The sequence below is a fragment of the Bos grunniens genome, chromosome 19, assembly GCF_055505025.1.
Source record: "Bos grunniens cultivar Pamir isolate PY7600 chromosome 19, Bosgru_T2T1.0, whole genome shotgun sequence".
NCBI classification, from domain to species: domain Eukaryota; kingdom Metazoa; phylum Chordata; class Mammalia; order Artiodactyla; family Bovidae; genus Bos; species Bos grunniens.
Genome location: NC_141183.1, coordinates 14,045,534 through 14,073,484, shown reverse-complemented (window position 1 = coordinate 14,073,484; position 27,951 = coordinate 14,045,534). Strand labels below are relative to the sequence as shown.

The 27,951-nt window shown below is 42.5% G+C and overlaps 1 protein-coding gene across 1 annotated transcript in view; it reads right to left on the bottom strand.

Moving 5' to 3' along the window:
* The window catches only part of PITPNC1 (phosphatidylinositol transfer protein cytoplasmic 1), a 274,714-nt gene that overhangs the window by 131,733 nt on the left and 115,030 nt on the right, over positions 1-27,951 (bottom strand). The window contains exon 2 of the mRNA XM_086356846.1: positions 10,165-10,313. Coding sequence (XP_086212972.1) covers positions 10,165-10,313 — 149 coding nt within the window. The remainder of the gene's footprint in view (positions 1-10,164; positions 10,314-27,951) is intronic.

Below are 27,951 nucleotides of genomic sequence, written 5' to 3'. Positions count from 1 at the left end.
CACAAAAAAAGGTCTTAATGACTCAGATAATCATGATGGTGTGATCACTCACTGAGAGTCAGACATCCTGGAATGCATCCTGGAAGTCAAGTGGGCCTTAGGAAGCATCACTACGAACAAAGCTAGCAGAGGTGATGGAATTCCAGCTGAGCTATTTCAAATCATAAAAGACGATGCTGTTAAAGTGCTGTAGAAGGGAAGGGCAATCCACTCCAGTGTTCTTGCCTGGAGAATCCCATGGATGGAGGGGCCTGGAGGGCTACTGTCCATGGGGTTGCACACAGTTGGACACAACTGAAGTGACCTAGCACAATATGCCAGCAAATGTGGAAAACTCAGTAGTGGCCACAGGATTGGAAAAGGTCAGTTTTCATTCCAATGCCAAAGAATGTTCAAACTACCGCAAAATTGTACTCATTTCAAGTGCTAACAAGGTCATGCTCAAAATCCTACAAGCTACGTTTCAACAGTACGTGAACTGAGAACCTCCAGATGTACAACCTGGATTTAGAAAAGGCAGAGGAACCAGAGATCAGATTGCCAACATCCACTGGATCATAGAAAAAGCAAGAGAATTCCAGAAAAACATCTACTTTTGCTTCATTGACTATGCTAAAGCCTTTGACTGTGTGGATCACAACAAACTGTGGCAAATTCTTAAAGAGATGGGAATACCATACCACCTTACCTGCCTCCTGAGAAATCTGTATGCAGGTCAAGAAGCATCAGTTAGAACCAGACATGGAACAACAGATTGGTTCAAAATTGGGAAAGGAGTGCATCAAGGCTGTGTATTGTCACCCTGTTTATTTAACTTATATGCAGAGTACATCAAGCAAAATGCCAGGCTGGATGAAGCAAAAGCTGGAATCAAGATTGCTGGGAGAAATATCAATAACATCAGATATGCAGATGACACCACCCTTATGGCAGAAAATGAAGAGGAAATAAAAAGCCTTTTGAGGAAGGTGAAATAGGAGAGTGAAAAAGTTGGCTTAAAACTCAACATTTAAAAACTAAGATCAAGGCATCTGCTCTCATCACTTCAGGGCATATAGATGGGGAAACAATACAAACAGTGACAGATTTTATTTTCTCGGGCTCCAAAATCACTGCGGATGGTGACTGCAGCCACGAAATTAAAAGACGCATGCTCCTTGGAAGAAAAGCTATGACAGACCTAGACAGCGTATTAAAAAGCAGAGACATTACTTTGCTGACAAAGGTTCGTCTGGTCAAAGCTATGGTTTTTCCAATAGCCATGTATGGATGTGAGAGTTGGACCATAAAGTAAGCTTAGCGTCCAAGAACTGATGCCTTCAAACTGTGGTGTTGGAAAAGACTCTTGAGTCCCTTGGACTGCAAGGAAATTGAACCAGTCAATCCTAAAGAAATCAACCCTTAATATTCATTGGAAGGACTGATGCTGAAGCTGAAGCTCCAATACTTTGGCCACCTGATTCGAAGAACTGACTCACTGGAAAAGACCCTGATGCTGGGAAAGACTGAAGGCAGGAGGAGAAGGGGACGACAGTGGATGAGATGTTTGGATGGCACCAAACATTACCAACTCAATGTCCATCACCAACTCAATGGACATGAGTTTGAGCAAGTTCCAGGAGACGGTAAAGAACACGGAAGCCTGGTGTGCTGCAGTCCATGGGGTCGCAAGGAGTCAAGACGTGACTGAGCGACTGAACAACAAAAAGTGGATGGAAGAAAAGTTTTTCCTCCTTGACACCACTCATAAGATGGACAGCTGGACTTACAAATAATGAAATCAGTTGACCTAGGCCCTACTTTGATCAGAATACAAGGACCATGTCTTACTTATTAAGAGATTCTTAATACCAGAACAATTTGTTACATATTGTCAATTTCAATAAATATTCAATTAATGAATTACAATTATAAAGCAGCCTCACCATAATGAGAGTCCCAAGATCTCTGCATGCAGGATATGTGTTAGCCTGAGGTGGGTTAACTCTAGTTCGTAACTACAAAGTAGTGAAAAGTGTTCGTTGCTCAGTCATGTCCTATTTTTTGAGACCCTGTGGACTGTAGCCCGCCAGGTTCCTCTGTCCATGGGATTTCCCAGGCAAGAATACTGGAGTGGGTTGCCATTTCCTCCTCCAGGGGATCTTCCCGACCCAGGGATTGAACTTGGCTCTCCTCCATTGCACATGGATTCTTTACAGTCTGAGCCACCAGGGAAGACAGTTTACTTTTATGATTACGAAAATAAGTATTTTATAGTTATGTCAAGCATCAATTTTTTTCTTTTTTGTTACTAAACCATAATCTTCCTGGTTCTGAGATAAAATAACGGACTTACTTAGATTTGTGCAAAAGGAGCTAAAAGTACTTTTTCCTGTGCTTTGTTGGTTACTCATTTACGTGTGCTGGAGGAGAGTTGGAGTAATGTCTGAAACATACTTCAAGCGTAGAAAATTAGGATTCAAAAGGATCTGAAACGCTATTTTAACTGCCTACTTGATGTCTGAAACTGCCTGAGAAGTGAGTATTCTACTATGCTCAAACACTCCCAGCAACAGCACAATGTACTATATAAATCACCCTACTATGTTTTCTGATGGCTTGAATACTTAGATTTCTTCCTTAAACTGAGCCTAAATCTTTCTCCTGGCATTCTCACCCACTGGTCTTAGTCTAATTGGTCCTCTTGAGGTCACACAGAATACATGGGCCTAATTATTCTTCCACCTGATCACACCATTATATGCCCTAATATAGCTTTTCCAGGTTAAATGTCCTTGGCTTCGTCCAGTATTCTTCACATCACTGGGGTTTCTAATCCTAAGATTCATATGAAGAATTTTGGAAAAGTTCAGTAAGTAGGAGAGACTTACCCTACCAGACATCAAGACTATTTATAAAGCTATAGTAACTGGGAATTTTAGGATTATATCCTTAAATTCTATCTAAAAACAACCTTGTTGGCATTTTAATTAGATCTACTTTAAATTTATAACGGACCTGAAAATTGATTGGAACTTTATAATGCAGCATGTCCCATTCATGAATACTCTCATTTGTGCAGGTTTTTAAAAAATGTCCTCTGTTAATTGTTCATATTTTCTCCAAAAAGATTTTGTGTATCTGTAGATTTTTTTACTGGGTACCTTAAGTTTCCTTTTCTCTTATAAACGGAATTTTTAAAACTTATTTTTTCCACTTATTGCTCCCATTGTGTAATAGTGCTATTGATTTTTCTATTATGAATTTTATACCCAGCAATCTTGTCAAATTCTCATATTAATATTAATGAACAAAATCTGATCAAGTCATGAATTATTATTACTATTATGCTGCTAAGGCTCTTCAGTCATGTCCAACTCTGTCCCATAGATGGCAGCCCACCAGGCTCTGCCCTCCCTGGGATTCTCTAGGCAAGAACACTGGAGTGGGTTGCCATTTCCTTCTCCAATGCATGAAAGTGAAAAATGAAAGTGAAGTCGCTCAGTCCTGTCCGACTCTATGTGACCCCATAGACAGCAGCCTACCAGGTTCCTCTGTCCATGGGATTTTCCAGGCAAGAGTACTATACTCTGAAGTATTTGATTAGCTAAAGTTTCATGTAGGATTTTCATGTCTACATTCTTAATTGAAATTGATCTGTTAAGTTTCTCTTTGTAATGTTATTGCTCAGTTTTGTTATCAAGATTCATGTAGTAGGCACTACTTGTTGCCTTCTCAGCCATCACCATGTGTTCCTCATCCCCTTTCTTAGAAACACCTTGAATATCTTACCCTTTTTAATCATGGAGGAAAATCTCACATCTCATTGGCTGAACTAGGTTACATGTCATCCCTAGCTGCAAAGGTGGCTGGGAAATTAAGTATCTTATCTGACATTTTCAACCCATTAAATGCTTAGAAACGTTTATATTTCTATATGTTGTGGGAGTTCACTTATTGTTTTTAGTTCAGTTCAGTCGCTCAGTCGTGTCCGACTCTTTGAGACCCCATGAACCGCAGCACACCAGGCCTCCCTGTCCATCACCAACTCCCAGAGTCCACCCAAACCCATGTCCATTGAGTTGATGATGCCATCCAATCATCTCATCCTCTGTCGTCTCCTTCTCCTCCTGCCCTCAATCTTTCCCAGCATCAGGGTCTTTTCCAATGAGTCAGCTCTTTGCATCAGGTGGCCAAAGTAGTGGAGTTTCAGCTTCAACATCAGTCCTTTCAATGAACACCCAGGACTGATTTCCTTTAAGATGGACTGGTTGGATCTCCTTGCAGTCCAAGGGACTCTCAAGAGTCTCTTCCAACACCATAGTTCAAAAGCATCAATTCTTTGGCGCTCAGCTTTCTTCACAGTCCAACTCTCACATCCATACCTGACCACTGGAAAAACCATAGCTTTGACTAGATGGACCTTTGTTGGCAAAGTAATGTCTGTTTTTTTAATATGCTGTCTAGGTTGGTCATAACTTTCCTTCTAAGGAGTAAGCATCTTTTAATTTCATGGCTGCAATCACCATCTGCAGTGATTTTGGAGCCCCCCAAAATAAAGTCAGCCACTGTTTCCGCATCTATCTGCCATGAAGTGATGGGACAGGATGCCATGATCTTAGTTTTCTTAATGTTGAGCTTTAAGCCAACTTTTTCACTCTCCTCTTTCACTTTCATCGAGAGGCTTTTCAATTCTTCTTCACTTTCTGCCATAAGGGTGGTGTCATCTGCATATCTGAGGTTATTAATATTTCTCCCAGCAATCTTGATTCCAGCTTGTGCTTCCTCCAGCCCAGCATTTCTCATGATGTACTCTGCATATAAGTTAAATAATCAGGGTGACAATATACAGCCTTTTCCTATTTGGAACCAGTTCCTATTTGGAACCTATTTGGAACAAATTGTTCCATGTCCAATTCTAACTGTTGCTTCCTGACCTGCATACAGGTTTCTCAACAGGCAGATCAGGTGGTCTGGTATTCCCATCTCTTTCAGAATTTTCCAGTTTATTGTGATCCACACAGTCAAAGGCTTTGGCATAGTCAATAAAGCAGAAATAGATGTTTTCTGGAATTCTCTTGCTTTTGATGATCCATTGGATTTGGGAATTTGATCTCTGGTTCCTCTGCCATTTCTAAAACCAGCTTGAACATCTCGAAGTTCACAGTTCACGTATTGCTGATGCCTGGCTTGGTGAGATGAGTGCAATTGTGCGGTAGTTTGAGCATTCTTTGGCATCGCCTTTCTTTGGGATTGGAATGAAAACTGACCTTTTCCAGTCCTGTGGCCACTGCTGAGTTTTCCACTCATATGCTGGCATATTGAGTGCAGTACTTTCACAGCATCATCTTTCAGGATTTGAAATAGCTCAGCTGGAATTCTGTCACCTCCACTAGCTTTGTTTGTTGTGATGCTTCCTAAGGCCCACTTGACTTCACATTCCAGGATGTCTGGCTCTAGGTCAGTGATCACACCATCGTGATTATCTGGGTCGTGAAGCTCTTTTTTGTACAGTTCTTCTGTGTATTCTTGCCACCTCTTCTTAATATCTTCTGCTTCTCTGTTAGGTCCCTACCATTTCTGTCCTTCACTGAGCCCATCTTTGCATGAAACGTTCCCTTGGTATCTCTAATTTTCTTGAAGAGATTGCTAGTCTTTCCCATTCTATTGTTTTCCTCTATTTCTTTGCATTGATCACTGAGGAAGGCTTTTTTATCTCTCCTTGCTAATCTTCAGAACTGTGCATTCAAATGGGTATATCTTTCCTTTTCTCCTTTGCTTTTCGCTTCCCGTCTTTTCACAGCTATTTGTAAGGCCTCCTCAGACAGCCATTTTGCTTTTTTGCATTTCTTTTTCTTGGGGATGGTCTTGATTGCTGTCTCCTGTACAATGTCATGAACCTCTATCCATAGTTCATCAGGCACTCTGTCTGTCAGATCTAGTCCCTTAAATCTATTTCTCACTTCCAATGTATAGTCATAAGGGATTTGATTTAGGTCATACACTTATTGTTTTAGCAATTTCTTATTGTCATGCTTTGAAATCAGCCAATAGCACCTACATGATATCAATTTTCTAGTATTTGAGACTGGTTTCTGGCCTACTTTGTATTCAGTTTTTATATACTTTCATGTGTGTTTGAAAGGCATGTTGGTTCCATGGTCTATTAATATCCACTAGGTCAAGCTTGTAATTCAGTTGTTTATATCTTCTTTATGCTTGTTATTAGTAAGTTGTCTACTTGCTCTATCAGTTTATTAAAGAAGTAAGTTAAAATCTCCCATTATAACTTCAGGGCACTTGTGATTTTGTTAGTGTTGCCATATCTTTGTTGAGCTAGGTTCAGGTTTAGGATTTAACACATTATTGTGATTAGTGATATATTTTGATTTATCATCTGACAAACACAACTTATGTTTTCTATTTACCATACGTTTTTGTAGACTTCTCTTTGTTCTTCTTCTGCCTTCTATTGGATTGATCATGCTTTCTAAAACCGTGCATGACCAAAACATATTATTTTACTATTCTTTTAGAGGTTACTTTTACATTTTGAATAGGCATATTTGCTTTACATTTTTAAAATTAGTAAGCATGTCTTTCCTCTTTCTAGATATTATTAGCAACTTACAGCATTTCGTTTTTACTATGCCTACCGACTCAATGGACATGAGTTTGGGTAAACTCCAGGAGCTGGTTATGGACAGGGAGGCCTGGCATGCTGCAGTCCATGGGGTTGCAAAGAGTCGGACACGACTGAGCAACTGAACTGAACTGAACCGAACATCTTCTGTTATTGTTATCTGAATTATTTAAATTCCATGCGTATATTTCCAATTACTCGTTATTCATATATTTGCAACATTCTATGCTTATTCAGATTTGTCCAGATATTTACTATCTCTTCTAGATTCCCTCCTCATTCTTCTTGGTTTCAACTTCCTTTTACTTAAAAATACAGCCTTCATTAGTACTTTTTGTGGCTACACTGGGTCTTCACTGCTGCGTTCAGGCTTTCTCCAGTTGTAGCAAGCAGGCGCTACTCTTCACTGTGGTGCATGGGCTTCCCATTGCAGTGGCTTCTCCTGCTGTAGAGCACAGGCTCTAGGACACACCAGCTCACCAGTTGCAGCTTGAGGGCTCAGTAGTTGCAACTCGCTGGCTCTAGAGCACAGGTGGGCTCAGTATCTGTGGTGCACGGGCTTAGCTGCTCCACAGCATGTGGAATCTTCATGGACCAGAGATTGAACCTGTGTCCCCTGCACTGGAAGGCTGATTTTTATCCACTGTACCACCAGGGAAGTCCAGTAGTACTTTCAATTACTTAATTATTTGGTTTCAGTATGCAGAATCTTTGATCTTCATTGAAGCATGTGGGATCTAGTTTTCTGACCAGAAATTGAACCCAGGCCCCTTGCACTGGGGGAGAAGGCGGTGGCACCCCACTCCAGTACTCTTGCCTGGAGGGTCCCATGGACGGAGAAGCCTGGTGGGCTGCAGTCCATGGGGTTGTGAAGAGTCGGACACGACTGAGCAACTTCACTTTCACTTTTCACTTTCATGCATTGGAGAAGGAAATGGCAACCCACTCCAGTGTTCTTGCCTGGAGAATCCCAGGGAGCCTGGTGGGCTGCCGTCTATGGGGTCACACAGAGTCAGACACGACTGAAGTGACTTAGCAGCAGCCCCTGCACTGGGAGCAGAGACTCAGCCACTGGACCACCAGGGAAGTCCTAGTAGTTCTTTCAGGGTGCATCTCTGAGTAGTAAGTTTTCTCAGTCTTTGTCAAAAACTTTTTTCTTTTGCATGATTGTTAATCACAATGCCCCATTTACAGGCACTGAGGCCTCACTTCCTGTCCCTTTATGGGAGGTAAAGGATCTGCCTGCAATGTGGGAGACCCGGGTTGAATCCTTGGGTCGGGAAGATCCCCAGAGAAGGGAATGGCTACCACTCTACTATTCTTGCCTGGGAAATCCTATGGACAGAGGAGCCTGGTGGGCTACAGTCCATGGGGTCACAAAGAGTTGGATACGACTAAGCAACTAACCCTATGAGCATTACACCCCCGACCCCTGGATGGCAGGGCCCACACTCAGTTCTGACATCCGCAAGCTTCCCTAGCATTAGCTCATCTGCTTTCCACTCCTGTTAGAGTCTCTTTATTTGTAGTATCTGAGGATTTCCCTTTCTTTGGTTTGAATTCAGTTTTATATGGTTATATTTCACCCTGTGTTTGTCATACGAGGTGCAGGGGGAAGGTCTATATTAATCTTTTTAGTTATTATTACTGGAAGTCCAGATATTCTATTTATAACAAGTTTCCCTCCTACTAATGGTTATTATTCTCCTTTAAAATAAATGTCATATATTTTGATAAAGAAAACACACATGACAGAGACAGCTGGACACCTCTTGTTCTGTTTCAGGAAAAGTTATAAAGTTTTCTAATTTCTTAAATTTCATACATAGGGAACATTCCCCAGGCAATAACTTGGGAAAATGCAATTGTCTGGTGAGAAATGGAATTTTCTGTAGGTTTCTATCTATTTTCTCGCACTCTCCTCACTTCTCTTTGCTCTACAGAGGTGAGTGATGCTCAATATTTTATTTACACCCTTAGCACTAAGAATGTCAAAGCAGCATATTGAGAAACCTCTCTGTGAAGGAAGCCATCCTCAGACTAGACTTGGAGCTCAGCTACTCCTGCAAATCAACGGCTGATTGCAGGCTGAACTGGTTCCAAATCCTGGGAACTCACAGCTACTAATAGGTGAACAGGATAGATCTCATTTGCATTTCATCATGACTCAGGAATTCCCTGGTACTGCATCCTTGGGCTGATTAAAATGTGTTGGTTAATCAGCCCAAGGCCTTCAGTGTCAGGATATTGACCTGAGAGATTTCCAAACACTCTATTGACAGAACACAAACACTCCCGTCAAGAAGAAATAGTCCCCTTCAGCCTGTTGGAAGGTGGAGGTCATGCAAGAATGAGAGACTCCAAATATGGCTCTCTCAGGAACATCTGTTTGTGGTCAAAGCACTGAGAATGGAGAAATATTCACAAATGTCAGTGGATAAAATGGGGACACAGTCCAACTATTATGTTGGTAGTGCTTTCTGAATAATGAGAAATGGGCTAACAGGGAGGCCATAGATGGTAGTAGAGTATTCACGGAGAGGATAGCAAAGACCGGAATGGTCACACACTGGTTCACTAACATAGACTGTTAGTTTTAAGAAAATATACCCCATATGGCATGTGACTACAAATGTTCTGACCCAGTAAAGTAAAAGGAAGAAAATGACCTAGAAGGGAGTGTAAGGTAGGGAGAAGATCAGACAAGCCCCAGTAATCAATTATGTCATTAGTGATGAGAAAACAGAAAAGATTAAAAAATGTATTTTGCAAAACAGAAATGGCAGTCCTGATCAGTGCTGGTTGATCATCCTTGAATTTTTACCCTTCCAAAGGAGAGATGACATCCTTCACCTTGGAAGAATGGAATTATTACTGAAAGTCCAGATATCCTATTAATAACAAATTTCCCTCTTACTCATGTTTATTACTCTCCATTAAGATAAATATGAATATTTTGATAGAGAAAACAGACATGACTGAGACAGCTGGCCACTTCTAATTCTGCTGCAGGAAAAGTTATAAAGTTTCTCAAGTGGTTGAGAGATAGAAACCACCCACACACTGTATCTTACTTTGGTCACAGGTGACTGTTAGTTTTGTCAATTCCCTTTGGGGACACTTCCACCAACAGGAAGTGGAGATCTTACTGAGTTAAGACCCCATTGGTACACGACTATCTTCAGCACTTACTTCTCTACAACTTACAGGCAAAGCTGCCTCTTTCCTTCTGCTAATCCCAGATCCAAGGGAGAAGACAATCCTTTAATCCTTAAGATCTGATTTCATCCTAACATGTGGTGGAAGGGTTGCGAATGGTAAGAGGAAAGCTTCTCCTGATGAAAATGCATTTGAGGACTATTTTGCAGAATGCAGGGGGAAGCAACTAGACTGGTGGTTTTGGAGGGTGGATATGAAGACTTTCTAACTCACCTTTTCATCCCAGACAGTCACAGCCTCTACTGAGTGCCATGAGGCCAGATGGGAGGGATTCCTGGACAGGGAGGGTGCCTGGAGGTGGAGCACCAGCTGCCAGGACTTACCTGTTGAGATATACTCGCTTCTCTGTGAACTGTCCATTGCCATGGTGAGGGTCCTCGAAGGGTTCATTCTGGACGACCTCCACCCCTTCTCCTCGGTCACTCTGTTCGTGGCTGTGCTTGCTGATCATGTACAGCTGTCCGATTCTGTACTACAAAACACACCGATGCAGACAGGTCAGCCCCACTACTCACTTTTAATGACAACCCCTCCCAACGACGGTGCCGCAAGCAACTCATGGCATCAGCACTTTCTGTTGAGAAAAGCAAGCAAGCACGTGGGCCTGATGTTACTTTTCCTCAGGAATAAGGAGGAGAACTAATTGTGAGTAGAATGCAGAAATGGCTTGTTCCTGTGAACATTTTGCATCACCTTGGCGAATGTTCACCAGGGGAGTGACGGTCTTCAAGGTTTGGCAGCCAATCAACCAACCATAGTTAGTAGCAGGGAGGTGGGCACGCTGGAATCTCCCTTTTCACACTGGCCTTACAGGGTTAGGTGGAGCTAAATTCCTATTTTGCTTGGCACAAGACAGACAAGGGTGTGTTATTTCTGTCCATTCTTTCTGCCTAATTAACTGCATTGCTGGGCACAGAGGATTAGATGTCACCTGTTTCTTTTGCTGCCTCTCTCAAAGTGTTAAAACTCTTCTGGAGGTCTCTGTCCTCTAGAATAGTGGTTCTCAAAGTTGGATGGACATTAGAATGACCTGGAAGCTTAAAAAAAAAAAATCCAGATGCCCAGACTCCCCCTTGAGTGGAAACTGTGAACCCACCATTAGGCTCGTCCACAAGGGAGAAAATCTATACAGTATAAATCCTTTTCAACCAATTCCACTAACAGTGTGTGGCCTTCTAGCCTGAGGGCCCTGGAGCCACATGTGCGTATATGAAAGTGATAAAATAGAACAACATGTAATGTGAATATTTTCCATGTTGTCTGCTGTTTTGAGCTGTTCCAGTCTCTTTCTTGCCTCTCTGAAAACCCTGGAGCCAGCATGCATCTCTTCACCCAGTGAACTTCCGAAGTGACAAAAGCTAATTTAATGGAGGGGAAAAGAAGAGAAAGAGAGAGAGAGGCGAAGGAGGGAGTAGAACAACTTTTGCATGAAGTCTGCTCAGAATCAGAAGGCAGGGTGATGAGACCCTGCTGTGGTCCTTCTTGCAGATTCGGTGTGAAACAACAGTGTCAGCATCATCGAGGCCCATGGGATGGGGACAAGGGACCTGAGTCTGCAGCTAGCTAATGATGGCTCTGGGTTATCCCCAAAGAGCCAAGGTCAGCAGGGATGCAGGTCTCCTGTCTATGTGCATAAGAGAAATAGATTTTAAATTAAGGGGGCAAGGTGAAATGTACAAACCAACAGTGCAGTCAGTTCTAAAGCTGAGAGGACTCACATGTCTGAAGGTCCCTGTTTTATTCTGAGGCACGTGCAGGGAGGGGAGTGTGAAGAGAATGGAAAAGACTCTGGTGTGAGGTCAGCCCAAGGGACCAGGCCCAGTCACCATGACAATGGAAAGAGCAGTCAGAGTCTGGCTCTTCTCAAAGGGCAGAGCTTCCTGTGCCACGCTCCTCCCCAGAAGGGTGTGCATTTAAAATGCTTTTAATGTATCTATGTCTGTGCTGAGGATGAAGGGAGTGAGAGGAGAAAGGAAATCAAAGATAAAATGTATTTTTAAACACATTTTGGGATTAGAAGCTTGTCTTGGCTTCCCCTTAGTAAGTCCTCTTTCCTTTGCTCATAAAGACTAACTAACCCTCTTTCCAGGAGGAAGACAGTGAGAAAAAGGTTACACCTGTGAGATCAACACTCCACCTTATGTGGATAGGCACACAAGCCTAGGACACAATGCCCAGCTGCCCGGGGGATGGAGATTTCACTAGAAGTTGCTTTGTACTTGGTGTTCAAAGAAAACATGTTTACTTTCAAAGGAATATTACTCTGCCATAAAAAGGAAGGAAGTACTGATACTGCTTCATGGCTGTTAACCAGTTGAATAGTGTTTCCCAAAAGTCAAATGTAAGTCCCAGTACTTCAGAATATGACCTTATTTGGAGACAGGCTCCTCACAGAGGCAATCAAATTAAAATGAGGTCACTGGGATGGGCACCAATCCAACAGGGCTGGTTTCCTTATGTGCGTGCTAAGTTGCTTTGGTCGTGTCTGACCCTTTGTGACCCTATGGACTGTAGCCTGGCAGGCTCTGCTGTCCATGGGATTCTCCAGGCAAAGAGTACTGGAGTGGGCTGTTATTTCCTCCTTCAGGGGATCTTCCTGACCCAGGGACTGAACCCAGGTCTCTTACGTTTCCTGCATTGGCAGATGGGTTCTTTACCACTAGTGCCACCTAGGAAGCCCCCAAGGGGCAAGATGAACATAGAGACCCTCAGGGAAGAAGATGTGGTGAAGTGATGCAGGAGGATGGCCATTTACAAGCCAAGGACTGACCCAGAAGAGATCCTTCCCTCCCAGCCTTCCCAGAGGGAACCAACCCTGACTATTGACACTTGGTCTTTGATTTCCACCATCCACAACTGTCAGCCCTTACAATGCTGGTTGGTTAAGCCACCCATCCTGTGGTGTTTGCTATGGCAGCCCGAGCCAACCAATTCAGTGAGTACGAGGTTTCCATCTGGGGTGATGAAAGGTCTGGATCTGGTTAGAGGTGGTGGTCGTACAACGTGGTGAATGTACTTGATGCTGCTGAATTGACTTTAAAATGGTTAACTCTGTGTTATCTGATTTCCACCTTGTGGAAAGAGAACGTTGCTGCCATTACAGTAAACAAAGACTATTTGTCTGCCATCATGCCATCAGCCACTGTAGCCTCTTGACTCCAACCCACAACAAGCCTCAGTGTTGAGCCCTGAGGAGAATTCAGGATGGAGAAAAACAGGTAACATTCTGTGTTTTGGACACTGGCCCTGATGCATACCTAAGGAAACATTTCAGAGAACCTAGACTCATGAACCTTCCCATTCATGGAAAAAAAAAAAAAAAAGCACTAAAATCATTACCTTGAGATGTATGGTTTTTTTGTGTGTGTGTGATTAACATATCTTTTACTGCTACATGGTATTTTTTTTTTTTTTTTTTTTTTACTGTTTGACTATGTGGTGTTTTTTCCCCCAGCCAAAACTCCTATATATCCTGGCTCCTCCCTTCTCAGAGCTCTCTCTAGTTCTCAGTAAGCGCCGCAAATACAATTTAACACATCTTTTAGGTTGCGAATTTTTCTTGAGTTGACAACTTCAATGTTTTTTTTAAAGTGTTGACCCCACTTCTGAAGCGTATACCCTTAAACCAAAATGCTGTCCAGGGCTTTGGTCAGGGGCGGGGATGCAGAAGGGATATCTATTCCTGGACCATCTCCAGGAGCTCCAACCCACTCACGCATGGAAATGCATGGGACCGAGGACAATGCATGACACAGAAAAGCCATTAGCCAGACTCGAGTCAGCCTGGCTGTGCTCAGCTCAAGTGCTTCCTGCTCTGTGTTGAAAGCAAAGGGCCAAGGCAGCCAGAGGCTGATTCACCAGCAGCCGGAGGAGGGCCTGGCTGCCCAGCCTCATTGATCATTCCAGCAGCTCCTGAATGAGCCATCGCAGGGCAGACACCAGAGTTAGCTCACTAAGATAGCGTCAGCCTGTGGGCGACCGACAGACGCTGGATTCAGTCACGTGGGTGACGGTGCTGGGGGTGGCGGGACACTCAAGCCCAGACACCGAGATGATCAAGGGCTCTGCAGCTGTCGCTTTCTTTGCTCTCAAGCAAATCAGGACTGTTCTGCTTGTTGTGGCCATCTGAGAAGGGCCATCCAGAAGTGGAGGTTTTAAAACACAAATTCACTCAAAGACACATACATCCAAAAGTTTCTCAACTGGAGGGGACAGGACAAAACAGAGAGTCTTTGAACCATATCTCAGAATCACCAGAGATGCTCCTAAAAATGCTAAATCCTGGGTCAATTCCAGCCCATGTTACACTCGCACTGTGACATACAGGGAGTTTGGGATCTTACTCAAACACAAGCTAAAAGCTGAGAACCACTTCAGCAGAGGGTGAGGAAGGTATTCATTCACTTGCTCAGTACCAGATGGAACCAAGACCAGAATGTTCCATTTTTAGAGGGCCTGTTTCTTCTTTCCTCTTTAACACTGCTGCTGCTGCTAAGTCGCTTCAGTCGTGTCCGACTCTGTGCGATCCCACAGACGGCAGCCCATCGGGCTCCCCCGTCCCTGCAATTCTCCAGGCAAGAACACTGGAGTGGGTTGCCATTTCCTTCTCCAATGCATGGAAGTGAAAAGTGAAAGGGAAGTCGCTCAGTCATGTCCAACCCTCAGCAACCCCATGGACTGCAGCCTACCAGGCTCCTCTGTCCATGGGATTTTCCAGGCAAGAGTACTGGAATGGGGTGCCATTGCCTTTTCCGTCTTTAACACTAATTTCTCATAAAGCTTCATCCTTAAGTTAGATGAAGACCACGAGCTTCAAACTAACTTTTATGTAAAGTGAAGGCTGCAAAATCCATAGACTCAGAAGGACTGTGAAGATGTTAAAGCCAGAGAATCAATAACAGGATTGATGATGGTGGTGAAGGTGATGACAATGATGGTGGTGGTGAAAACGCTTCACTGACTGCCTATCGGTGTGAGGCACCAATTAGGTGCTTTATATTCATTTCTAAGACTCACAATGATTCAGCCAGGTAGGTGTTTACAGATAAGGGATCTGAGTCTCTGAGAGGCTAGAGACTTTCTCCTGCCATGTGGCTTCCAGGTGGCAGAACTGGGATCTGAACACCACAAGCCTGTACTCTTTCTTCTCCACCCAAGTTCAGCCCTTATTTCTCTAACAGGTGAACTGCTTTAATAAACCTGACCTCACTATGAAAAACAAAGAGGGATGGTTTGGAGCCACTGCCTTTGAACTTCACTATTTCAGAAGATGAAGAACAAAAGTCTGATATCATTCAAAAGATCAAAGATGTTTAAACTGTGTTCACATACGGAACGGCGGAGTAATTATGCTCTAACTTTGTAAAATCTATTGTTATAATTCCAGAGTTTGGGGTAATCATTACAGGCAATCACGATTAGAGACAGCTCTGCGCTGCAGGGCTGAGCCTCTGTGTGAGCCATCATCAGAATAGCTACCCCAAATAATTATCTCTGTAGTCAAAAAAAAAAAAAAAAAAAAAACCCATCATGGGGATGCAGATCTTTCCCACTTGCTCGCAGCACTGAACATTTAATAGAGCTGCAGAACTTGAGGCAAGGCAGAGTTGCATAATGTGCCTGGAAAAACCAAGGAGTTTCATCACCTTGTACTTTGCAAATGTGACCACTCATGATCAAGATACTTAATTCAGTTCAGCCTCAAACCCTGATTTTAGAAAAGGTAACCCCCAAGTCAAAACTCCTGAGTATGTTAAGGGATTATTAAATGACCACCACCACCACCTGAACATCATTCTTGCCGGAGAAAGTTTTGGACCTGAAGAGTTAGGTTCAACAGAACCCCAAACTATGACTGATTTTCACTTAACTGCCCCTTCCCCCAGTTGCTGAGCTTCAGAGATCCCTGCAAGGCCAGACTCCTGTATTTCCCCCTCCCTAAAGAACCATGGGGTGTTATCTTTCTTCTAATCCCTCCCTTCCTGTCCCTTTCTCTTCTCCATTAGTACCGATACCATTTTCAAACATCATGATGTGAAAGCTGGGGACCATTGCTTTGCAATAAATATTACCTAGTCTGGATGGATTTATTCCCTGATGATATCACTACTTCTGCCTTTAACATCAAAATGAATGCATGCCACATAATATCATAACCATGGAGAAATATCTGTCCGTCTGATTTAACATGATTATTGTATATGTTTCCACCTGTGAAGTGGGCATGATTCCTGCCTCTCTCTGGCTGTGTGGAGAGAGCATAGAGGGTGGTATACCCTGGTGTTCCTGGGAGTTTCACACATTATTCACATCACCCATAATGCTTTTATTGGCTTTTTTTACCCCAAGTTTTCTCCATTGTCAATACACAGACCTCAAAGCACTGTGAAGCAATTGCCTCCCTATGCACAAGGAGCGCCCCGAAGAGTGTGTCTCAAAGATGAAACATCACCCAGGACTCCGGTGCATTGCAGTCTTCACACCAAGTGATGCCAAAGTTGTAATTACACACTGGAAAGGGGATACAATGGAGCCAGGTTTTAACAACCTCATCTCAGAAAACTAGAGGCTAGAGCAAGCTGTGTTCTAGACTCTCACAGCATGGGTGAAGCAGCAGAACAAATGCTTTAGTCCAGCAGTGGGCAAACTATGTGGCCTGGGGCTTGTTCTGTAAAATAAAATTTTATTGGAACAGTCATACTCATTCACTCTGTGGCTGCTCTCATGATATCAGAGTAGACTTGGGTAGTTTCAACAGACACCATGTGGTTTGCAGAGGTGAAAATATTTGCTATCTGGCCTTTTAGGGAAAAGGCTGCTGACCCCTGTCTAGTCCAGTGCTTCTGGGCCCAGTCTGGGGCAGCCTTAGCCGCTCACCTAACCAGTGCTGTCCAGGGTGATGGCCACTCGCCACATGTAGCTTATGAGCATTTGAAATGTGGCCTGTGCAATGGAGGGACTGAATTTTAAATTTTCCTTCTTTTTAATTAAATTTTAAAACGGATACTCAATTCAGCTATAAGAAAACTTTTCCATATATGTGAGACACCTTCAGCTATATCAATCTACTGTTTCAACTGGAAATTTTTATGAAATCTCAATTCACATCAGATACCTCTGATAAAATTTTAGCATCTGGCTTGAGATTGCTTAAAAGTGTAAAATGGGTACTTAGTAACAACAACAAAAAACTTGACAATAACAAAAAAGTAATATAGCTCATTAATTTTTAAACTGATTGCATATTGAAATAATTTGAAGATATGAGGTTAAGTAAAATGCATTTTTTTTTTGGCTGCACCCCATGGCATGTAGAATCTTTGTTCCCCAACTAGGGATTGAACCCAAACCCAATGCATTGGAAGTGTGGGGTCTTAACCCACCAGACTGCCAGTGAAGTCCCTAAAATGTATTCTTAAGTAACTTCACCTGTTTCTTTTACATATGTGGCTTACATTTGTGGCTCACATATTTCTACTGGACGGTGCTGGACGAAGCCCTAAACTGGGCCATCAGTGACAGAGAGTCAGGCCTTCAGTCCACACCAAGACTTTGGAGGCTGGTTTGTCAGGCCAAGGGTTTCCATGTGTTTCCAAGCTAGTGAGGGAGAGCATGGACAGTCAGGGATACATTTGGAGGAGCCTCTCTTTTCTGAGGGCTGGTATTGCGTGGACCTCCAGAGAGGTGATAATTGTGCACAGTGTGTTATGGTGGGAGGCACTGCACTTTTAAAATTGAAAACTGGCGGCCAAAGTCCCGATTCTGCTGTTGATGAGTTTTGTAGCCCTAGACAATTTGAACTGAGCCACAGTTTCTCATCATTAAAATGGGACTAAGCAAATACCTCATAGGACGGTGAGAATCAAGTGAGAAAAAAACTTACAAATTAATATGCTTCATTAAAATGTAAAACTACACTAAGTAGTTATAGCTCCTGTTTGGCAACACATCTGACTGGGAGGTGAAGATCTGTTTCATTTGTTTCCACTTGTCTATAGTTCTATGAAGGCTAAAGAACAAGGCATCCGCCATACACACCACTATGATGCAAAATAGTGGAAAACCTGACAATCAGGAAAACTGTTTGTGACAATCAGCCCAAGACCATCGTTTCCTCCTGTAAAAGTTTTCTTAGATGGAAGTCAGATCAAACATCTCCCAAAATATTATAAAAAGCTTGGGAACATCCACTTATATGACATCCCTAGTCAAATTCACAGAGACTGAAAGTAGAATGGTGGTTGCCAGGGGTGGGGAGTTAGCGCTCAGCAGGACAGAGTTTCCCTTTGGGATGATGAAAAAGTTCTGGGGATGGATGGATGCTGTTGATGGTTATGTAACAATGTGAATGCACTCAATGCCACTGAACAGTACACTTAAAAATGGTTAGAATGGTAAATTTTATGTGATGTATATTTCATCACAATTCTTTAAAAAACCTGGAACATGTCATTTTGTCCCTGAGTGCGACTTACTTCACACCTCAAGGTGGCCATCTATCAGTGATTCTATTTTTATGATTATGCAAAAGTTTTTTCTTTCTTTCTTTTTTTTTTTAAGGCCAGGGACTTTTATATTTGCTGGATCTTTGGTTTAGAAGCTTATTTGAAGGTGTTAAGCCCAGGGGACAGAATTATAAAATGACTTCCTCTAGAGACAATGCTCTGCAAGATGCCAGATTTCTGCCACGCAGGAAGAGATGTCTGGCTCGCTCTGCCCTAAACTTAAATGTCTTTAACATTAGCATTCCAGAGGATTCTTGTTGCTGATGTTCCCAAGCAACACAGTACTGACAAAGACCCTGACAGAAGGGAAAGAGTGATTAACCGAATACAAACTCACCCTAATCCTGCCGACCTTGACGCAGGTCACTGAGGACACCAGCTTCTTATTGAACAGGACTGTCACAGTTCAGAGCCCAACTCCTCCATTTGCCTGGGAGCGACTCTGCAACAAGCCCAATTGCAATTCCTTTTTTCCAATGGGAAGGTGAGGTGTGTATTTTTACTTCTGAGGGCTGAATCTGATTTGGGCTCTGCAAAGACATGAGTGGCTAGCCCCATCAGTCTTTCTGGCTCTGTGATTCAATGTTCAGATTTCTCCATGTAGACAGAGAGGTTTAAAAGAAAAAAAGTGTAAAGTTCTTCGGTGTTTCATCAGCTCTCTCCCTGCCAGGTCAATAAAGCACGAAAACCAATATCCGATGCCACAAAGAAAATACAAACCTGCAGCTCATATTTCAGGATATCAGTGCATCATCACATATTTATCTTTTCTCCCGGATCTTTATAAGCAGCCCTCAGAGGTGCCATGTTTACGTAATACGTGTGTCATTATGCCAGGGTGCAGGAATGAAAAAGCTGATAAAAAGATTTAAGAAGGAGCTGGGTTATCGACATTTAATTCAAAAATCCCCTTTTCGTGACAAACTAATATAAACAGCATCATATGCTGGTGCTTAACCCATCCTAAGTTTTGGACTGAACTGGATAGAAATAGAGCAACTTAATGCCAGGGGAAGGGCTCAGGGTATGCTTTGTGCTGGTGCAAGCAAGCAGAACTCTATGCTTATAACTGTGCAAAACTGCAAATCGTTTCCAGTACACTGGGAGGTCCAGGAGCATGATCCACTTGACTGAGTACAGGAGAGTATAGTATATGAAAAATAAGAGCGCATACTTTAACTGCTCCTTCCAACACAGACTTATCCTTGGGGGAGGTATTCTAGCCTTGAGAACTCACTTAATGCACAGATTTAAAAGCCAAAATGATAACTATCAGCATATAGAGGCTATTTTATAAGCATTAGCTCAAGTGAGAGGTATCATTCCCCAGTATTGATAAATGAGAAGCTGAACACATTAGCTTTTAGAGAGCAGCATGTGAAACCACAGAGCAAAGACAGGAACTGCCAGGACTCAGTTCAAAACCACAAGGGTAGTCTGCCCTTGGGGCAGAACATGGGATTTCTCCAGGCATGGGTTGGGGGACACTCTGGGTGTAGAGTCCAGTTCCTTCTGGTTCATGCATTGAACTAACAGAGTACACTAGGCCCTATAGACACTGGAGGTAGAGCTATAAACAAGGTTGACCTGGTCTCCACCAAAGAGGAGTGTTTCCTGAGTTCCATCTCAAAGACACAAGGCTGATAAGCCCAAGAAACTTGAGGCTGACATCATAGCCATTGAACCATTTTTCAACAAACGTGAAATCAAATGCAACTCAAGTAAATGGAGAGGTTTGGTGACAGGGCTGACCTTTACAAAGCAATCAAGTCTCTTTGTTTACTACCAAGCAGAAACCCACAGCCAATCACAAGACCAAAAAGGGAGAAAACTAAGATAGTACTTTCCTGGGAAATGTATCCTGTGCCATCTTCTTGCCACACCCCCTGTGTCACTGCTCACCTCCTTAACCTTGGCCTCTCCAGAAGCGATTCTAGGAGAGAGGTCTATCCTTATGGAGGTAACAGGCTCTTTCCAGAACTGGAAAAGCCCCTGTTTCTGAAGCCTATTGCACCCACCCAGTGGCATCAAAGGATGCTATTGTTTTGGTTAAAGCTAGAAATACTTGTAGGAATGACAGCAATTAGTTTCAGTGTCTTTGAGACCTTCTGAGAACAGAAGGGCACTCTGAATGCAAAGAGTAGCCCTTATTGCTTCATGTACAACTGAACAATGAACAACTTAATGTTTTGAAAGAATTATTCAAGCCACTTCAAGCCTAGAACAACACGATCTCAGTAATATTTGAAGGTCACTGAACCTCTTTGCTTGCTTAAGTGCTAGCTGGCACGGCAAGTGGTTTCAGCACTCTGCTAACTATCTAGCAATGAGGAGAGAGAGTTATGACCAAATTAGACATGTGGATCAAAGTTGGGAAAATTCTAGCATCCGTCTTCACCCCACTTTGGGGGACTGACCCCAGGTTTCACTTGCCTGCAACGGCGCCTGTAGCCCATAGATGCTCATAGGGTATGTGGTTGGCTGCAGGGAAGGTACCATTTTCCTAAGCAATCGCATCCTATAGGTGTTTCCTCCTTGGTAAAAGGAAGCAGATGACTGATGGAGAAAAGTATATGGTCGTTAACTCCTGCTCTCCACAGACAGTTAATGAAGAGAGGCAAAACGGAGTAAATTGGGTATATTTCCAGAAATTACTACATTTAAAAATCTATCATTCTGAGATACACACACCCCAATGTTCATAGCATCACTATTCACAATAGCCAAGATACAGAAGCAACCTAAATGCCCATCGACAGATGACTGGATGATGATACGGTATACACACAGACACACATACAAATACTACTCAGCCATAAAGATTGCTGGGAGAAATATCAATAACCTCAGATATGCAGATGACACCACCCTTATGGCAGAAAGTGAAGAGGATCTAAAGAGACTCTTGATGAAGGTGAAAGAGTAGAGTGAAAAAGCTGGCTTAAAACTCAATATTCAAAAAATTAAGATCATGGCATCCAGTCCCATCACTTCATGGCATATAGATGGGGAAACAATGGAAACAGTGACAGACTTTATTTTCTTGGGCTCCAAAATCACTGCAGATGGTGACCACAGCCACGAAATTAAAAGACACTTGCTCGTTAGAAGAAAAGCTATGACAAACCTAGATAGCATATTAAAAAGCACAGACATTACTTTGCTGACAAAGGTCCATCTAGACAAAGCTATGGTTTCTCCAGTGGTCATGTATGGATGTGAGAGTTGGACCATAAAGAAGGCTGAATGCCGAAGAATTGATGCTTTTGAGCTGTGGTGCTGGAGAAGACTCTTGAGAGTCTCTCGGACTGCAAGGAGATCAAACCAGTCAATCCTAAAGAAAATCAACCCCGAATATTCACTGGAAGGACTGATGCTGAATCTGAAGCTCCAATACCTTGGCCACCTGATGCGAAGAGCCGACTCACTGGAAAAGACCCTGCGAAAGATTGAAGGCAGGAGGAGAAGGGGACGACAGAGGAATGAGATGGTTGGATGGCATCACTGACTTGATGGACATGAGTCTGAGCAAGCTCCAGGAGATGGTGAAGGACAGGGAAGCCTGGTGTGCTGCAGTCCATGGGGTCGCAAAGAGTCAGACGTGACTGAGTGACTAGACGACAACAACAAATAAAGACTGAAATGCTGCCATCTGCAGCAACACGGGTGGATCAGGAGATGATCCTACTAAGTGCAGTAAGTCAGAAAGAGAAAGGCTTTAAAGACAGAGACTGTATTTGCCTTTTTCAAACATATATCGCTCATGAGATCTATGAAACTAAAACAGACTCATGGATGGAGAACAGACTTGTGTTTGCCAACGGGGGACGGTGGTAGAGGAGGGATGGATTGGGAGTTCGGGATCAGCCATTGCAAACTCTTATATTTAAAATGGATTAAAAAAACAAGGCCCTACTGTATAGCATAGGGAACTATATTAAATAACCTGTAATAAACTGTAATGGAAAAGAATATGAAAAAAATATGTATGTGTGTAACTGAATTACTTTGCTGTACATCAGAAACTAACAGAACATTATAAATCAACTACACTGCAATAAAATTATAAATAAATAAATAACTTTCTGACACATCTCAGGCTTATTCTAGTGACCTGGAGAGAGATTCTATCAACTGGTATTTTAAGGCTGAGTGGTGGCCCTGCTCTTGCTCTCTAGGCAGTTGGTAATCCTTTCATCTCTCTGCATATCCTGCTAAGGGAGGCAATGCCACGATAAAATATAGTTCACCGTGTATTCAAAGAGTGGGGAGAAAAAAGGACGTAGAGACAAAATGATGAACCAGAATGTTATTCTTCACAGGATTCTTTTTTTCATCTTTTTAAATTGTGGTATATAAATACTTAACAAAATTTACCATTTTAGCAATTTTTAAATGTACAATTCAGGGGCAGCAAGTGCATTCACAATGTTTGTGCAACCATCACTACCGTCCATTTCTGAATTTTTTCATCATTTCAAAAAGAAACTCCATCCCTATTAGAATAGCAATTTTCATCCTCCACCCAGTTCCTAGTAACCTCTAATCTACTTCCTGTCTATGAATGTGTCTATTCTAGACACCTCATATAAATGAAATCATACAATGGGTGTCCTTTTTTGATTGGTTTACTTCACTTTAGCATCATGTTTTCAAGGTTCATCTATGCTGTAGCATGTGTCAGAATGTTATTCATTTTTAAGGCTGAAAAACATTCCATTGTATGTGTATACCATGGATACTTCTTCATTCATCTACTGATGGGTATTTGGGTTGCTTCCACCCTCTGGCTATTATTGTGACTAATGCTGCTATGAACAGTGCTGTACAAGTATCTGAGTCCCCGCTTTCAATTCTTTCGAGTTCACACTTATACGGGGAATTGCTGGATCATATGAAAAGTTGGCTTAAAGCTCAACATTCAGAAAACGAAGATCATGGCATCCGGTTCCATCACTTCATGGGAAATAGACGGGGAAACAGTGGAAACAGTATCAGACTTTATTTTTCTGGGCTCCAAAATCACTGCACATGGCGACTGCAGCCATGAAATTAAAAGACGCTTACTCCTTGGAAGGAAAGTTATGACCAACCTAGATAACATATTGAAAAGCAGAGACATTACTTTGCCAACAAAGGTCTGTCTAGTCAAGGCTATGGTTTTTCTTGTGGCCATGTATGGATGTGAGAGTTGGACTGTGAAGAAGGCTGAGCGCCAAAGAATTGATGCTTTTGAACTGTGGTGTTGGAGAAGACTCTTGAGAGTCCCTTGGACTGCAAGGAGATCCAACCAGTCCATTCTGAAGGAGATCAGCCCTGGGATTTCTTTGGAAGGAATGATGCTAAAGCTGAAACTCCAGTACTTTGGCCACCTCATGTGAAGAGTTGACTCATTGGAAAAGACTCTGATGCTGGGAGGGATTGGAGGCAAGAAGAAAAGGGGACGACAGAGGATGAGATGGCTGGATGGCATCACTGACTCGATGGATGTGAGTCTGGGTGAACTCCGGGACTTGGTGATGGACAGGGAGGCCTGGCATGCTGTGATTCATGGGGTCACAAAGAGTCGGACATGACTGAAAGACAGATTTGATCTGATCTGATCTGATGATAATTCTATGTTTAACTTTTTAAGGAACCACAAAACTGTTTTCCACAGCAGCTGCACCATTTTATTTCCAGCAGCAATGCACAAGGATTCCAATTTCTCTGCATCCTTGCCAACACTGGTCACTTTCTGTTTTTTGTTTGTTTGTTTTTCAATAATAGCCATCCTAACGGGTGTGATGTGGTCACATGACATTTTAAAGTCAATGCTCATTTCTTTCTTGTATCTCACTCTTGAAAGGCTCATTTTAAGTGGTGCTTGGGCACGTGAAATCGGTCTTCCAAAAAAAAGCACTGAGCCAGCCCTGGGAGAGATTTCAACTCTACCATTTATTTACGTCAGAAGACCTTTCTGATAAAGCACTGATGAACTGAGATGGTTACTTTTCAGGGGGTTGGAGGGTGTCCCTTTGAAATGCTCTGTCTGCAAACAGAAGATGAAAATGCAACAAATCCCTTTAAGTCAAAAAGGCCCCAACATATTCACAATAGTTACATCACTCTATAAGGGCACCACAGAGAAGCAGCTATGAATTATTACCTTAGGGAGTCTGGGTGTGGGGGGTGGTGGGCATGACCTGAAAAGGCACTTCTATTTCTGTTATAGAAGCTGCATACAGCATTATTTAGATGGCCCAGCCAGGAATGCAGCAAATTACAGAATCACAGTGTAGAAGGCAGCAAACAGTCCTGTAGAACTTACTTACGAATCAGATGTGTATGACTTATAGTCAAAGATTTGAGGCAAGAAAAAAGCCATTCTTGGTAATTTGCCTTTATTGTGTTTTTCTTACAGTTTAAGTCACTCTTTATTTTATTCTAGGTGACAGCTACTCTTGAAAAAGTAATCCTGGAAATGACTTTAAACTCTGCAGTAGATTTAAGTAGTTTTGTGTACTTGCTAGTTGTTTTTTTTAAGTACACAATTCGGTAGTTTTTAGTTTATTCACAAGGTTGTGCAACCGTTGCCACTATCTCATTCCAGAGTATTTTCATCATCCCCAAAAGAAACTCCACACCCATTATTGCTAACTCCCCATCCTCCCCTCCTCCCAGCTCCTGCAACCACTAATCTACTTTCGGTCACTACAGATGTGTCCATTCTGGACAGTTCATATAAATGGAATCGTACAATATGTGTGACCTTTTGTGACTGACTTCCTTCACTTAGCGTACTCTTTCTTTCTAAATTGAAGGATAGTTGAGTTGGGCTTCCCCCGTGGCTCAGCGGTAAAGAATCCACCTGCAATGCAGGAGACACAGGAAACAGTGGGTTCGATCCTTTGGTCAGGAAGATTCCCTGGAAGAGGGTATGGCAACCCCCTCCAGCATTCTTCCCGGGAAAATCCCATTGACGGAGGAGCCTGGTAGGCTGCAGTCCATGGGGTCGCTAAGAGTCGGACACGACTGAGCGACTTCACTTTCACTTTTCACTTTCATGCAATGGAGAAGGAAATGGCAACCCACTCCAGTGTTCTTGCCTGGAGAATCCCAGGGACAGCGGAGCCTGATGGGCTGCCGTCTATGGGGTCGCACAGAGTCAGACACGACTGAAGTGACTTAGCAGCAGCAGCAGCAGTATTCCATATAGCGCATTTGCTTTATCCATTCATCTGTCAATGGACATTGAGGTTGTTTCCATGTCTCGGCTATTGTAAACAGTGCTGGCATAATGCTTTTGCGATTCATCCATGTTGTACCATGTATCAGTATTTCCTTCTTTTTTAACTACCAAATAATATTCCACATGTGTTCATTTATCACTTGACAGACATTTGGGTTATTTCCACTTTTGGGCTATTAACGAGGAATGCTGCAATGAATGTATGTGTACGAGTCTTTGTGTGGACTTGTTTCCATGTCTTGGGTAGATACCTAGGGGTGGACTTGCTTGGCCATATCTATGTTTAACCTTTTGAGGAACTGCCAGACGTCCAAAGCAGGTGCACCATTTTACATTCTCACCAATAATGTCTCATACTTACGTTAAATAATTTTAAGTTACTTGTGGAAATAAGAAAATCAAACAATTGACTTCAAAAACCAAGAGTAAATTATGGGACAAGTATGGCCTTGCTTGCTCATGTCACCACATTTGACACCTGGGCACATTCAATCAACAGATACCCTGGGCAACTCTCCAGCCTGACGGTGTCTTTTCATTACTCTGGTGGGACAACAAAGAGCCAAACACGACACTACAGACGATTAGGAGCTAAGATAGCAGATCAAAGCACTAATTATATAACACACGTGGAAAGCGTGTGAGGGTCAGAAAGGGAGTGGCATGGGCTATAGATATCCAGGAGGGCGTCACACAGAAAATGGGGCTTGGCCTGTATGTGGAGAGACATTAGCCTGTTAAGAAGGAAGCAGGAGGAAGTCACAGCCTGCAAATAAATTCTGGACATTTACTTGCTCACAGCAAAACTTCACTATGTTCCAGGACCTTTGAAGACAGATCACAGAAAAATAAATCTAATTCAAAAAGATACATGCACCCCTATTTTCATAGTAGCACTATTTACAATAGCCAAGACATGGAAGCAACCTAACTGTCCATTAACTGATGAATGGATAAAGATGTGGTGTGTATACACACACACACACACACACACACACACACACACACACACAGGAATACTACTCAGCCATGAAAAAGAATGAAATGCCATTCATAGCAACATGAATGAACCTAGAGATTACCATACTAAGTGAAGTAAATCAGACAAAGACAAATATCATACAATATATGTGGAATCTAAAAAAATGATACAAATGAAGTTATTGATGAAACAGAAATAAACTCACATAGAAAACACACTTGTGGTTACCAAAGGGGAAAGGTGGGGGATAAATTAGGAGTTTGGGATTAACAGATACACAGCTAATACATGTAAGATAACTAAGCAACAAGGATTTACTAGTGTAGCACAGGGAACTATATATTCAATATCATGTAATATTCTTGTAAGAAAGAATCAGAAAAAACTGAATCACAGAAATGAACACAACATTGCAAATCAACTAAAAAGGTGGTTGTTTGGGGAAAAAAAGAGAGAAAATGCTGCTACACAGTGCTAGCTAAGGCTGGGTAAAAGGACCCTGGGAAGTAAAGTGACTTTCCTCACTCCTTCATGCTGCTGACAGTTTTAGGTAGATGTTAGGAGTTTTTTTTTTTTTTTTTTTTCCCCAAAGATGTGGGAGATAGCAGTCTCAACAAGAGCAAGCAGAGACGAACGAGGTCACGGGGGAAGCTACCAGGGGGTACAAAATTAGAAGCTAAGAGTACAAGGGTTCTCACTCTACTCCTGGAAACTTCCTCCTACACAAATTCTGACACATGGCAATTAAAGGAAGCATACACACCCCTACAAGTCCTTGAGGTTTTAAAGTAAAAATTAATGAGTCCATCTAATTTGGACTCAGAAAACAGGTGGGTGGAAGAAATTCCTGCAGCTGACAGCTGATGTGACAGTTATTTCATGAAAAGGAAAAGAACTTCCCTGCCTGCCTTCGGATCTGAATGTTTCCAAAAGTGACTCTAAACCTTAGCCTGAAACTGATACACAGGACAGGCGCTGAATATAGATATTCTGTGGAGAAAATCCCTTCAGCTTCCCCAGTGAAGATGATGTGAGGGAAAAGGAGATGAAACATCCCCTTCTCTTCAACCTTCTTGAGAGCCCAAGAAAAGCAGCAGGCTCCTTCTCTGCTCAGGCACTCTTATCAGTTGAAATCAGACTTGTAAAGGCATTGTGGAAAATAAGAATCGCACACTGAAAGGTTTCATTAAGCTACTGCAATTATCTGAATCTAAATACACTAAAGTAATAAATGCTACCCTACCTTGTTGGCTCCCTCTCTGCCCAAGAAATGCAAAATCTACGACCTCCACGTATATCCTAGTGGACTACCTTAAAGGGCAACATAAGGCAAACCACAAACTCCTGTGCTCCCTCCTAGAGTGAGGTGGACTGTAACATTGAAAAATTGCAT